The sequence below is a fragment of the Halichoeres trimaculatus genome, unplaced genomic scaffold, assembly GCF_033239565.1.
Source record: "Halichoeres trimaculatus isolate MK-OKI-2021-1 unplaced genomic scaffold, fHalTri1.1 fHalTri1_scaffold_6, whole genome shotgun sequence".
Lineage (NCBI taxonomy): Eukaryota > Metazoa > Chordata > Actinopteri > Labriformes > Labridae > Halichoeres > Halichoeres trimaculatus.
The window spans coordinates 4,880,498-4,895,773 of record NW_027437184.1 but is presented as its reverse complement, the minus strand read 5'-3'; the positions used below and the strand labels follow the sequence as shown (position 1 = coordinate 4,895,773).

Below are 15,276 nucleotides of genomic sequence, written 5' to 3'. Positions count from 1 at the left end.
ATATTGCTAACATTACTTAATCCATTATTTGTTTTCTTACTTATCCTAATTTCTTGCCTCATTTTAAGCAAGTTGTGAGTTTAATGAATCCATTCACACAGAATTAAAATCTGTATTTTCTTCCAGATTAGTCTTTTTGTAGATGTAGTTATCTTCCCAGGGCTGTAAAACTTGAGGTTAGCCACAGGTGCATGGAAAGTTGGTGGGCTGTTGATGTTGTAGGAGGTGGTGTAGAGCGGTGGCAGGCTTTATTGACAGATGGGATGAAGATTTAGTTCAACTAAATGTTAACACAGGATTTTATTTAGTGTCAATGTCTTTAATCATCAATACCCTCTGTAAGAAAAATAAAATTTATCTTTAAAGCTACAAGGAGCGACTGCAAAGGAGTCAAAGAGCCGCACGTTGAAGACCCTTGCCCTAGAGTTTTCTCTTGCGACGATCGTTGATGTTGATTCAAAGGTTTTGAAGAATCCACCGAGGACTACGCCTACAGTTGCATACAGTATATTAAGCACTGAAGCACTTTGCATATAATATAGAGGCACCGTATAATAGAAGGCATGGGTGGAGATATATCTACTGCTGCTCTAGCGTCTGCTCACCTAAGATCTCATGTACTTTGATAAAACCGAGAAAGTAAACATCACAAGACCCGACGAGGCCAGGTGTTATTGCTGGTTCAGTTTAGGTAGAATATTTTTATCAAAACAAAACATCACAAAAAAACAACAGATCTATTAAAAAAGGTACCTATAAATAAAAAATGATACTACGCTAAGAAGTCGTGACTCTTTTCTTCTCTCATATGGCGAATGGTTTTACGAGCGTCTTCACGGTTTCTTGCTCAGGTAGTTCGAGGGGATCCAGCCCTCGGCTTCTTCTCCTACATTTTTACAGAACCACCAGCCGCTGCTGTTCTTCTCCAGGACCTCGAACACCGTGCCCACCTTGAAGCCGGCCGTGTTCTCGTCGCCCTCAAAGTCCGCCACAGCCAGGTAGAGCTCGTCCTTACTGGGCTCCTTGATCAAAGGGGGCAGCTTGTCCTTGGGCGGGCCAGGCTTCTCGCTCTTCACTTGGGGTTTTGGAGGGATGGGGACTTTGTTGGCTTTGGGTTCTTCTTTGCTCGGAGGGGGCTGAGCGAACGCTTTGGGTTTTGGGGGAGGGGGGCGGTTGAGTTGGGGTGGAGGCGCCTTTGAAGCTTCCAGGGCTTCTTTCAGAGCCGGGGGCGGTTTAGGCTCAGTCGGGCTGGATGGGTTCTCCTTCTTCGGAGGAGGGGGTCTCCTGGGAGCCATGGCGGGGGGTCTCTGAGGGGGCTCCTTGTGCGGGGGCACTGCTGGTTTCTCCTGCCCGTGACCGTTGACAGGCTTGGGGGGCAGTTTTGGCTCGTCGCAGTGCTTGCCGTTGTTGAGGGGCGGCATGTGGACTGGGGAGGAGCTGGCAGGTGAACCGGGTTGGGGACTGTTTGAGGTGCCGTTCTGCTGGTTCCCTTCAGAGCTGGGATCTGAAGGTCTGGACGGCCTGAGCTTGCTCCTCAGGTTGGTGATGTCCAGTTTGTTCTCAGCAGGAGGATCCGGCTTCGCAGCGGGAACAGGTTTAGGTCTGACCACTGGCTTTGCCTTCATGAATGCTGCTGGACCAGCTGCTTCTGGTTTCTCCTCCTGTACTTCAGGTTTGGGTTTTGGGGGCTGTTTGGGTACCGGTTTCAGATTGAACTTCTTCACCTCTTTAGCGGAGATCTTGTGGCCACACTCGAGTCCCATCTCGTTCCTCAGGTGGAGCGCTTTGCTCTTATCCTCTTTCTTGGACTCTGCTGGTTTCTCTACCTTAAAGGGGGCAGCTTTGGGTGGCACCAGTGGCATGATGACCCCTGGAGCTGGTGGTTTTGGGGGCAAAGGTTTGGAATGGTCAGACCTGGATTTCTCTGCTACTTCTATCTCAAAGCTTTTATTGATGGACTCCCTCCGAGGAGGCAGAGCTGGTTTCTCCTCGGCTGGTGGGGCAACTGGAGCAGGGGGTAAAGGTCCAGAGAAGACAGAGGCCCCCTTGCTGGCACTGGACTTCCAGTCTCGGAGCTTAGGCCGGGCGCAGGACTCAGGAGCTGGTGTGGGCTCATCTGGTAAAGGTTTGGACCAGCTGTCGTCTGAGCCGGAAGCGTTTGAAGAACCAGCATCTTCCAGCCTCAGCTTCTCCATCTCGTTGGGCAGGGGCGCCAGGAAGTTGGGCCGCAGAGCGTTACTGGTCTTCTTGTATTTGTCGATGAAGTTGGCGGGGGCCCAGCCCTCTTTTTCATCGATCTGGATGTACCACCAACCACTGGCGTTCTTCTCAATCACCTGATGGGAACAAAGAAGCGCCTGTGTTTAACTTCTTCCAGATTATCAAAAGAAATAAACTGATGCTGACGTATTTTCTTCATTTCAAGGAAAGACTCGAGAAAACGCTGACCCACCTCGACTTTGACTCCAGCTTGGAAGCTAATACCGTCAGGAATGGTGGTCTGGAAGTCGGCTATAGTGTAAAACTCTTCCTCAACCTGAGGAGGAACAGGAGGCTTGGGCAGGTTTGCCCCACGAGGCTGAAAAAGACAGAAAAAGATCAACCTGCGTTCTCTTTGGACGTTAAATTCCCAGAGTGTTGATCAAGGGTTCAAAGTCTTACGATGGTCAGATCTCTGCGTGGAGGAGGTCTGTGCCTTAATCCCACTTCTGTGAAAGGAAAAGACATTTGGCGAACAAGGAAAGTGACGGGTTGTGCACAAACATAGACGTTCAGACCTAAAGGAACTCACTTTTATCAGAAAAGAAGGACAGTCTGTTTTCTTTCTGGTTGTTGTCGCGGTTTTCTTTGGCCGCGTTCTGTTTAGCGACTCCCTCCAGGTCGTTGGTGCTGGCGTGAGCAGCTCCCCCTGCTGACTGCTTCTGGCTCTGCATGTCAGACTTCTTCAGGTACGAGGCTGGGGCCCAGCCCTCACGGCCCTGATACCTGAGAGACAAAACAATGCAACATCGATGGCTACAGGTGAGAACAGAAAATCTAATACAAATCAAATTCTCAAAGTCAGAATTTAGATCTAGTCTCAGTCTTTTGACAGAAGTATCTGCTGGTTTTAGTCGTTTTTGATCTTAATAGTTTGAGTCTATTTTCAGTGACTGTACATTTCCCAGAACGTGGTTTTAATACATAATCTCGGGTTTTATTGACTGTGCTTTGTCTTTTTTGTGCTTCCTGTCTGAAACTTTGTGTTTTTGCTTCTGCCTGTCTTGGCCAGGTCTCTCTTGAATAAGAGGTTTTTCATCTCAATTGGACCAACCTGGTTAAATAAAAGTTAAATTTTTAAAATTCACTAATGCAGCAGCTCTGAGACCAGTACAAAGGCTGTACCAAGTATTTTAATATCCAACAATTACTTCCCTATACAGTTTAGCTTGTTCAATACAGTTAATGCAGAAACATACATTGGTAAGAGTTTGTACCATCAGTAAAATATTCTAACTTGTCAGCCTCCCATTTTCAGAAAAATTGGTTTTTGACAAACATTTGTTGTGATAATTTTTTATTAAAAAAAAATTAAAAGTGCTGCCTTGAATCTGGAGTAAATACAACTTCCCCATCTTTAAATAAATAAGTGTTGTCTGTGGTTTCTAAGAGATGGAAAAATTGAGATTAGAAAATTTCATGGTTTTGTTGCCATCAACTTAAATACATTTTTCTTAAACTTCTGGGAAGTTTTGGCTCAGAAATTTTGGATTTTTTTCTTGTATTAACCTAAATAAGGTTTTCAAAAATGATCTTTTTTACAACAACATGGTTGAATATAAATAAAACCCTGTATCACATTTGCAAACTATTCCAAGCACATTTAATCATCATCAGTCACTGACTTCACCAGCCCATAGCATTTCTACAGAGACCAAAATTCTGGATTTGGACTCTGGAAGTCCCGTCAAGGTCAGTTTTGATGATGGAAAGTGAAAGTTACAAATGCTTGTCAAAAATAGGGGCAGGAGAAAAAAATTGTTATACAACATATCAGGATTTTTTTACGTGGCAATATTAAAATCATGATTCTCTGTCAAAATATATATTTTTTAAATTCAAATTCTTCATTTCAGTCTTTGTTCATAAACTGGTTTAAAAAAAATACCATTTTTCTCCAGCAGAGGGCGAAATGTTTCTCTCTGACTCACATGATGTTCCTTTTTCATGGGAAAATGTGGCTCCTGATATAGTCTGTAGTCGTTATAATAATCATTTAACTACTTCACATGGTTTGGTGTTGAAAAAGCAAACTAAAAATCGGAAATATTGAAGAACCGCAATTTAAATCGAATTGGCACCCCAAATATCGTTAAAGAATTGAATCGCACGAATAGCATATCCTCCCAGCCCAAATCAAAATGTTTTCAATTTTTAGAGACCAGTTACATTAAATATCTATACCTTTATTCATGATATGAAATTCCCCTGATAATTCATTTATATTCATATTCAATTCATTTAAAATTTCAACTTCTGAAAATACTCGTGGAAAGTTTCCAACTTTGAAAATTAACAGAATTTTGTAACCCTAGTGCTGCCAAAGCTGTTTCTTATTTTGGGTTTGATTTTTCCATGTTATACCTTCTTAAAGCAGACCTATCATTCTACTCTTATGATGCAAAGAGAATTAAAACTTTTCAATAGGATTAATCAAAAGCTAACTGAAGACACACATGAGTAGTCCTGATCAGGAAAAGTGAATTCATGTTAACGGCTTTTATTACCTGATTTTCCACCAGCCCTCCAAATTCTTCTGAATCACCTCCACAATCATTCCTCTCTCCAGGTCGATCTCATCCTGGTCCCGGGCGGCGTACGGGTAAATCACTGAGTACTTCTCCTCTGGAGTCACAAAATGATCATTTCGTTAAATAACATACTTGAAAATGTATTGATCCACAAAGAGGCCAAAATAAATCCCTGAGATTCAAATCTAACTTCTTTAAATGGTTCAGGGAGTTTTTGGTTTTCTTTAATCTGGCTGATGAAATGGGGCAAGGCTTGAGCAGCAACTTACGGAGTGAGAAGATGAGAGATACACACACAGAACACACAAACGTACGACCTACACAAATACTGACCACAAACAGGACAAACTGACACAACTTAAAACTGATTTAACCTCTGATTTAATGTTTAAGCTGATTAACTGAACTGAGACAAAGTTTTTATTTTTATGAAAACAACAATACACACTCTGCATGCAAGGGTTTAATTCCCATGCTTGGATCTTTCATGCAAACAAACAAATCATGCACACACATGGACAAACATGCTCACAGTGGTATGCATGTGTGCAAACACCCACACACACACACACACACATTAGGAGTAGGGGGGAGAAGAAAAGGCGTGCGCTCCACCTTGCCCAAAGCCTGTGCTGAATAGATCCCCTAAAGTTCTGCGTCGACCCATGTGCCGTGGCAGTGACCAGAACCTCCGAGGCACTGACATCCCAGCACAGTAAGTGAGGCAAAACAGGAAGTGAACATTACACACGCCATCTGGAGGATGTTTTCAGTCTTCAATAGTTTTGGGAGTATTTCAGTAAATCTGTCAGTGTTAGTCACTCAAACACACTCAAACACTAACGTCGGCTTCGAGAAGTGACCTGCTCTTTGAACAGTTTCCACTTTAAACCCACAGACCTCGACGCTGCCAAGACTAAAATGTGGTTTGTAATTTGCATATCGGCTGTTCAGTCCTTCCACTCAGGGGGCATCGTACGTTATCATTATGCTATCACTCTTTTAGCATCGACATCTGGCTTCATCTCAGTTTAAGGTACAGCTGACGTGTAATTTGATGAAGTGGTCTATAATTAAAAACCTGAACGTATGCAGATTGCTGTTTTTGAAGGAATCACATCTGCAGAATACAAACTTGGTGAAAACTGTTTTTACAGATTTAGGGATCATTTACTACATTTACTTTCTCTAACTGCAGAAAATCACCAAATAGCATAAAATATGTTGTGAGGTTTTTGTCACAACAGCTGAAAGCAGAGCTTAACTTTGGTGTCATCCTGTTCTCATAAAGTACCCTGAAGTTGAATCTGTGTTTTACAGCCTCCTAACCTTCACCTCGATGACACTAAATCTGACGCACAGTTGGAAATCTTCATGTACCTTCTTCTCCTGGAATAGTGAAGTCATCAGGGTCATCCTGAGCCTCCAGGCAGGTAGCAGGGACCCAGCCCTGAGCATCCTCAGAGCTGACAAACCACCACCCTGAAAAAGGAGTGAAGAGATACAGTCATGTACAAGTATTTAAAGTCCTGTTTTGTACAATTTTCAATGCTTTAATGACTTCTAAAAGTGTATTTTGTATTTTTTTTTTTATATAGAGACAGGTCAGAGTTTGAGCCTGGAACAAGAGTTTCGTTATGTATAGGTGATTTATATTTGTCTGAAGTGTCTAAAGCAGCATTTAATGCACTTTACTAAACCTGACAGTTATCATCTTTATTATGATTATCGTAGTAGTAGTAGAAGAAGTAGTAGAAGTAGTAGAAGTAGTAGAAGTAGCAGTAGAAGTAGTAGAAGTAGAAGGGGGAGTAGTATGAGAAGCTGTCATAGTAGAAGTAAAAGAAGTAAAAGAGGAGGTAGAAGTAGTAACGGAAATAGAAGATGTAGTTGTCGAAGTAGTAGAAGAAGCAATATTTAAATTAGTAGTAGTATTCAAAGAAGTAGTAGAAGTGGTGAAAGTGGTGGTAGTAGAAGTAGTATTACTAGAAGTAGTAGAGGAAGAAGTAAAAGTAGAAGTAGTAGAGGGAGTAGAAGTAGTAGTAGAAGTAGCAGAAATAAAAGATGTAGTAGTCAGTGTTATAAAAGGAAAAGTAGTAGAAGTGGTCAAAGTAGAAGTAGTAGTAGAAGAAGGCGTAGTAGGAGAAGCGGTAGTTGAAGAAGTAGAGCAAGTAGTAGCAGAAGTAGTAGTAGTAGTTGTAGAAGTAATGTAGTAATGTAGAAGTAGTCAAAGAACTAGTAATAGAGGAAGTAGTAAAGGTAGTAGTTGAAGAAGTTGTAGTGGTGCTAGTCAAAGTAGTAGTTAAAGAAGAAGTAAAAGTAGTAGAAGAAGTAGTTGTAGTACCTGTCAGGGAGGTAGTTGTAATCAAAGAAGTGATGATAGTAGTAGCAGCAGTAGTAGAAGTAGCAAAATTATTGTTATTAGTAGTAAAAGTGAAAGTATTATAAGCACTAGTAGCAGTAATAGTAGTAGAAGTAATAGCAGGAGTACTTGTAGTTGTATTAGAAGTTGAAGTAGTAGAGGAATTAAAAGTACAAGTAGTCAAAAAAGTTGTGTAAGTTGTAGTCAAAGTAGTTGTAGTTGTAGTTAAATTAGTCGCAAAAGCAGTGGATGAAGTAGTTTTAGTTTGGAGAAGCAGTAGTATTCAAAGAAGCAATCATAACACAGACATAGTAGTAGAAGTAGTTGAAGTAGTAGTTGCAGTAGTAAAAGAAGTTGTAGCAGTAGTAGTTGTAGTTAAATTATTATAATAAGTAGTTTTAGTGGATGTACTATAAGTATTAGTAGTAGAAGTAGTAGTATTAACTAAAGAATTAGTAGTATTAATAGTGGTAGTATGTTAGTGTAATAAATGTTATAGTGGATAAATCACATCAAAGGGCTTAGGTCTGAATTGGACTTTGGTCACAAACTTAAAGAACTGCTGCTGAGTCACACCAGTGCGCTGTTATTTAGTTTAAAATGCTTATTGGAATATATGAATCGTATTTATTTAATGTTTAATATCTGAGCTGTTCAAAGATTCTCCTAATCATTCATCAAACATAAGGGAAGCCTTTATGTACAAGAAGTGCAGGAAATTTTGGCAACATTTCAAAAAAATCACAAAACTAGTCCTTTCATTCATTCAAGAAACTCAGCTCTCATTTCCAGTGTTTACACCTACCTGACTCATTTTTCTCAATGACCTCCACCACCTGACCAACATGCAGGCTGATCTCCGAGCTCTCCTGCTTCTCGTAGTCTGTTACTGCCACATACTGGTCCAGGAGGAGCGGGTCTGCTGCGGTGGAGTCTCCTGATGAGGAGGACAGATCAGAGGAGACGCTCAGTGAGCTCATTCAGCTCCTTAAGGTGGGTGAAGGATGAAATCTCAGTGATGTAAACAAGCCTCCACTCCAGATCTTAACACCACATTGTGCCATATTCAAATGTCAGGTTATATTCAAAACTTAGAGAACTCCACCAAAAGCCAATTTTAGAAATGATCTGAAATGATCTGTGGAGTTTTGCTAAACTTTTCTTCATCATGCGAGCAGAGGCTTATCTAGAGCATGAAGATTCACCCGGACATGAAGCAGAGGAGGCAGTGGACGTGATTGGAGAGGTGGCGTGAAGGGAAACAATGAGCTACCAGAGAACAGAAAGGAGACTTCAACAACAGGAGTGAACAGAGGAGTAGTGAGAAGTGTAGACGGTTAAATTAATCATAAACATGGCCGTGATTTCCACACAGACACAAACCAACACCGAGACGACCCACCACCAGTGTTAGCAGCAAGCTAGCTGGAGAAAACCCATCTAACGCAAGAGAGGTCACATGATGCTGGCTTCAATTAATCTAAAACACAAACTGAACTGATCATCCCACACAGGGTTTAAAGAGCTCCACCTCTTTTTATTTAATGTTAATATAAAATCAGAGTAAGCCTCGAGCCTCCAACAGAGCCCCACCTGCCCAGGCCAGGGGAGCAGATGGGTGGGTGGGGGGGGACAGGCCACTAGCAACCCGCTGGCTCACACACACAGCACGACCAAGTGTTTACTACCTCGCTTTAGGAAAGTAGTCGCTCGCTCCACAATCCCTGATGGAGAGGAAAACGAATAGAGAGGAGAACTGAAAAAAACGTCATGGATGCAACAAAAGGAAAAAAGATGAATGAGGAGAAAAAGAGGATAAATAAGGAAACAGAGAGACATGGCAAAGATGGCTCCTGGAAAACACTCATGATCCAGAGTGTACATTCATTTCTTTTAACCTGTCATTAAGCTTTTGACCACTAGATGGAGATATTTCTCATCATGAACTTTGGATGAATAGGAGAGAGTATTTTTTCACTCTAGTGAAAAGTGAAAGAGGTCAGAGAGTAAAAGCAGCAAAATGACAAAAACAAGAAGTATTTTTATCTCCCTGAAATTAACTTTACACACAAGGCTGCCAACCTTATTTCTGCCCCAAAAGAAAAAAAACTGTCTTACCTGACTTCTTCTTTCCGATTGGCTCCCTGTTGAAAAGACAAAATCATCACGTTAAATCAAGCAATTATTATTTCACTTTCCAAAGCTGAGGAGAAATTAGTGTGATTTGTTTTTGACATCACCTCAAGAGTCACAAAATGTTAAATCACACAATTTGAACAAAATCCCATCACATGAGAGGAGTCAAAAGAGGAGACTCAGAAAAAGAACTTTCAATCAGTCAGTCTTCTCTGTCCAAACCTCTCATTAATGAAACATGTCAGTTATTCAGGTCTTATTTGAAACAGTGGCTCATTAACAATAAAATCTATCAGCACTAAACATCCCACCTTGTGTCTGCCTTCTGTGAATTTGTCTTGTGTTGTATAAACAACTGCTGCATGCTAGTGCTTACTGTATGTGGTGCTCCTGTGCTTTGCTACATTCTTCTTTTTGTTTTGTTTTTCTTTCCTTTACAATACTAATTTCATGTATACTGCCTGACTGTACTATGAACAATGTAATGCTGCTCAACACACTTCTGCATGCTTCACTTTAGTAATCATACACTTTGATTTAGATCTGTCCAGTGTCCTTTATTAATAATAACTTGATGTACTCTGTGTCTGACTTGCAGGGCTTTGTACCAGGGGTGACTATAGGCAAGAACCTCACGATACGCTAACATCATGATATCACAATATTCTGATACATTGAGATATTCTACACAGTTAACTATTAGATTGAAAACAGCTTTTCTATTTTGTTGTGTTTGCAACAAAGGAAGTCAGATGCAGTGTTTCATATACACACTTAACTTAAAAACATAAAGTGTGACAAGTTTCTCACTTAACTGTGACATTAAACTAATGTTGCAAAGAAATCATTGGGTGAAAAGATGTGGTAAGTTGGTGAAACTGATAAATGTCACTTGGTGTAACCAATGTTAATCATAAAAAAACAAATATTGCCCAAAACATGACTCTTATTATTATTTCATCATTCTACAACACTGTAATAATTAAACCTTAAATGATTTTAAACTAACTGACCCAATAACAGAGAGAAAACATTGATGTTCACAGCATCAAAACCCTCATCATCAAGTTGAGGGTCATGAACAAAGGCTAAAATCACTACCTCATGGTCGTCATAATAATTACAATATAGCAATTACCTCATACCTCATGTCATCAATGCACCTGAACATGGCAGCTATTTTGCACCGTTTTTTGAACAATGTCATTCCACTCCTCTTGCACCTTATTCTTATTACTTACTGTATCATATTTTGGTATTCTACTCTGCACCTTATCTTTATTATATATATATCTTTTTTATGTTATTTCTATTTGGTATCTTATTTTACTTTAGTTCACTTATTTTTGCACCTCACACTGTTTTGCACTGACTGAAGAGCTTTTGCAACTTCATTGCACTTGTTGCAATAAAAAAATATAGTTCTATTCTATTCTATCCTTTAAGAATGGAGGATTGAAGATACTTTGAGATTGTTATTTTTTATACAGTTTATGGTAAACAAACAGCAGAGAAGCTCTTCGGCGCCATCTACCTCAGTGGAGGTGCAGCAGATGTATTGTACTTCCAACTCACCTGAAATGTGAATTTTTATTTTCACAAAAATGTCCATATTAAGAGTTGAAGGACTGATACTTTTCACAGGTCAAAGTATTGCAATATATTATTATATATTAATATCTTTTCACACCTCTTCTTTGTACTTTGTGTTTTTCTGCTATTTCTTTGCACGCCTTGCATGATCTGAAAATTCACTTAATGTAGTTTCCTGTTTGTCTTGTACATGCTTCATATCTATGGTTACTTACCTCATGTATTTTTATTCAGGTCCTAGTAATGTCTGATATTAGGGTGTGATTTCATTTCTAATAACTGAGTCTCTATACATTTTACTTTGCTTGGTTTTATCTTATCTTGTGCTTTTAAGTTTCCTACTTTAACATCTGGGCTGGAACTACAGATGGAAACTAGCTCTTTGGTTAACTTTGGCATATTTATAGAAATGTCAATTAATATGCAAAAAAACCCCTCATAACACGTGTTTCTTAATGTAAAAATCAGAGTCTGGTGTTGGTATATCTGCAATTTTAGCAACATTCAGCTCCTGTTAACTAATTTTATTTCTCAGGAATTAAAACAAATCAGTCATTGACTTTTCCTGGTGAGCACTGACTGGGATTATTGTTGAAATTTGGTGAATAACAGGTTGAAATCGTGTCTCAGAGACCCAGTTTTCACTGGTTGCAACATCAGTAAGTTTGACAATATGATTTTGTAAAAACATTTCAAAGAATTGTTCATTTAAGATGTAAAAGAAGGCGGGGAATGATTAATGGGATGGCTTTCTTTTTTCTTCAAAGTAAATGACCAGTATTTGTCTAATTCCTGTTTTATTTCTCTTCTAATTTAGACCCAAAGTGCATTATGGGTTGTGTGTTTTGAAGAAGAAGACAGTCTTTAGTATTTCCCACCGGCTGAGCTTGTGTTGACACAGGTGACTGATACCTGTTTACATCATTAGTGAGAAAACTCAACAGTTATCAGAGGACAGAGCCAAGTTTTCAGGGTGAAGATGTTTGGATCGAACTCGGCTCTTCACTGATATTTACGATGGTGGCGGTGTGTGTGTGAAGAAGTGATGAATCTTGTGACTGAAGCAGCTTTTCCAGAGAAATCTGCTCCAAACTTTTGCGTTAAATCAACCTCTTCTAAAAAACTCTTTCACTTTTGGATCAGTTTTTAACGTGTTTTAATCGGTGGCTCTTTAGCTCAGCTGGGGCGCTGCTAAACTTCCTAAACAGCATTTAATCGATTCACCCTGATCTGATTTTGAGTCATTTCAGTTGTTTCTCGAATTTGCCGGCACTTTCCCTAATTACTCCAACAATGAACTCGCAGTAATTGCCTACATTAGGGTCAGAAATCAGATTTATTCATTTGTTGCAGACTCACAGGAAAAGGATGAGTCTCTGTCTCTGAGTCAGGCCCGTGTGAAAAGAGAGACTCTGTATGTCTGAAATCCAGTCTGATGTAAAATTCAATACAGCATCTGCAGCGTCTGGTTTAGACATTAGCTGGATAAATAGACCATCACTCCTCAGCAGCAGTCAGGGGCTGATTCAATGTCCAGATGCCCTGGAAAGTCAATGATGCCTAATGCTCAGCGCTTTCCTCCCTCCTCACCGCCTTCCCTCCCTCCTTCGCTCTTCCTCTTTGTTATCTAAATATTACTCTCTTGCTTTACAGCCTTCCTTTTTTTCCATCTCAAATCTTCCACTCCACTCCCTCCTTCATCTCTCCTGATCGTTTTCTTGGCAGCTATCGCTTGTTTGTTTCCCTGCATCAACATGAACGCTCTCAGCCACATAAAGCAGCGTTCGATCGGCACAACTGTTAATTGTGGAGGCTTTAGTCTCGATAAATCTTTACCCATAAGCGCTCTCATTAATGGACTATAAAAAGAAAACCCGCCAACCCTGCTGTGGATTATTACCGCGCAGGAATTTCTGTGTGTGTGTGTGTTTTCTGTTTGCTTGTTTTGAGCCAAGGTGAACCAGGGGTCAGGTAATGCACAGAACGTCACCAATGACCTGGATCCCTTCTTAATGTGATTATTTTACTGTAACTGGTTTACTGTATCAAATCAGATTAATCCTCCTACTTTTTTATGTTTGAGTCATCTGTCGGAGTCATGGGACTCTAGAAATCATAATCAGCACTAACGTCATGTTTTAAAACAGGAAGTATTTACTCTAAGACTCCTGCAGACCTGCTCAAATCAATGTTTTGACTTTAACACACCAGCGGTTTAACCTTCAGAGTAAATAGATTCACAAAGCCACAAACCATGCAAAACATGTTGTTTTGAAAGATAAATCCTGTTTCATTCACCTGATTTTTTTTCTTTCACTTTATCCTGATTAGGAATGGGAATCAAAAACCTGTTCCTGTTGAGAATCAATAAGAAATGTTTCAACCTATTGACATAATTAGCCCTTTATGGTTAATGATTCCCTTACCAATTCTGATTCAGGATTTTCTGCTTTAAGTTTTACTAAAGAACTGAACACACAGAGAAATTTACATAACTGCCCCACAGAAGATTCACATTCAGTTAATTAAAAATGGTAGTCTCCTTGTTTACCAAAACAATAAAAAACAAAATTGAGCTAGCGTCATGCTAACATAAATAGGAAATTGCATATATGCTAGCAGTTAGCATACATCGGTGTAACGTCGGTTTTACAACAGAAACATATCCTAATACTCTTTGTAAACAAAACTGAAAGTTTGTCAAAATACTCACAGGCAAATGAAAGAAAAGGTATGTACAGGCTCATGGCTGGCTTTATAACTACAGAAAGGTTCCAAACAACTTAAACCATTGCGATAACCACTTTGAGACACTAGATGGCCTACCTCAACAACATATGGCAGAACAGTACATCACTAACATATGACGTGCACTTTTTACTTATTTTCATCTATTACATCCAGAGATATCTAGATCCAGTAACCAATTTCAAATTTATTAACTGGTAAATTCAAAACCTGTAAAGATACTTTTTTGTACAGAGAAAAATCACAGGTGGAATTGATAAGGGTATGGATGAGAAGAATCAAAAAGGGAACTTGTATCAATAAAATCTTATCAGTACCTATCCTTAATCCTGATGATGTTTTTCAACCAGAAGGTTCAGGAATCTCTAGTTCCTGGTCAAACATTTTCAGGAACAATCAAGTTTGTAAAACAGATCAGTGATGTATAGATAAATAATTAATAACTGTTGCAACATGTCAACTTTAAACGTTATGTATCCATCACAAATGGCTTTAGATAATCATTTAATACTTCTCTGATGAGAACATTTTGACATGTAACTAATCTAAGATGCCAAGGACGACTTTCGTGTTTCATCGTCTGTTGTAAACTGGATCTCCACTGACATGTTCAGCTGAAAGTCTCCAGTTTACAGGGTCACTCTTTAACCTCTTAAGACTCGAGCTTTTGTCGGGTGCGCAATTCTTAATTCACCTTGCTATTTTGGATAAGTAAGCCCTTTTAAGTATAGCAGTAGTAGTCTTAGCGAACTTAAATATTTTGCTCTTTTCACTAAAGTAGGTATAATGGTGTGATTTCACCAAAAGATGATGTGGGCAGTGTCCCTAAATGTGGCTAAGAGGTCAAAGTTGTAAAAAATGAAGGATCATGGGTCTAAGAGGCAGAAATGTAATGTCCACATATGTGGACACTGGGTCGCAAGAGGTTAGACTATAACACCGGGAGCTGACCATTGGTTAGGAGGTACTAAACCAAGTCCCTCACAGCTGGGGGTCATCTTATTGTGGATGGAGGGGGAAGTAAAAACTGTAAAGGTGCTCCGCCAATCAGAAATGTTCAACCCCACATCTGGAAAGTACTATCCCCAGGCAGGGCTGTTTTCAGATACTACCCCAGAGCTTAAGAGATGGACCGGTCATCGGCAGGGCCGATTATAAAGGCCGATTTTTGGCATTTTGGGACGTATCGGCATCAGCATTTTTAGTTGTCTGATGGTCGATAAGTTACCAATTTAAAACTGCGTTTTTTCGGCTTTGATGCAGCCGCGCCCCTGTCCGCAGTCACTTCTCCGCCCCCAGCACTGTCCCACCCACAGTACCATCTGATTGGTTACAAGCAGAGCCATGGCTTGGGTAACAGCCAATCAGCAGCGAAAGCTTTGTGCATGCCTCTCTCCCATGCTTCTCTCACACACACAACAAAGATAGAAAAAAGGTTTTGCCAAGAGGAGGAACTCTGGATAGCAGGTATATGTTTCGTAGGTAAGTTAAGGCAGCAGACTCTCCCGGAATTGTAATTAACTTCCAGTCCTCTGTAACTCACAAGTAACGTTACTGTGAACCCAATAATGTAAACATAAGCAACAGCTCTGCTCACTGACAGTTTCTCCAGACAATTACGGCATTTGATTGCAGTAAAGTGGTGGAATT

At 40.0% G+C, this 15,276-nt stretch overlaps 1 protein-coding gene across 4 annotated transcripts in view; it reads right to left on the bottom strand.

Moving 5' to 3' along the window:
- The window catches only part of sh3pxd2b (SH3 and PX domains 2B), a 63,423-nt gene continuing 48,147 nt past the window's right edge, over positions 1-15,276 (bottom strand). The window contains exons 6-15 of one of the 4 annotated variants that reach the window (XM_074673055.1): positions 9,268-9,293; positions 8,838-8,873; positions 7,955-8,086; positions 6,171-6,272; positions 5,406-5,489; positions 4,767-4,884; positions 2,792-2,985; positions 2,662-2,708; positions 2,453-2,578; positions 1-2,336 (exon numbers count right to left, since the gene is read on the bottom strand). In XM_074673055.1, the coding sequence (XP_074529156.1) occupies positions 834-2,336; positions 2,453-2,578; positions 2,662-2,708; positions 2,792-2,985; positions 4,767-4,884; positions 5,406-5,489; positions 6,171-6,272; positions 7,955-8,086; positions 8,838-8,873; positions 9,268-9,293 (2,368 nt within the window). In that variant the 3' untranslated portion in view covers positions 1-833. The remainder of the gene's footprint in view (positions 2,337-2,452; positions 2,579-2,661; positions 2,709-2,791; positions 2,986-4,766; positions 4,885-5,405; positions 5,490-6,170; positions 6,273-7,954; positions 8,087-8,837; positions 8,874-9,267; positions 9,294-15,276) is intronic. The other 3 variants (XM_074673057.1, XM_074673056.1, XM_074673058.1) reach the window with 3 other exon arrangements.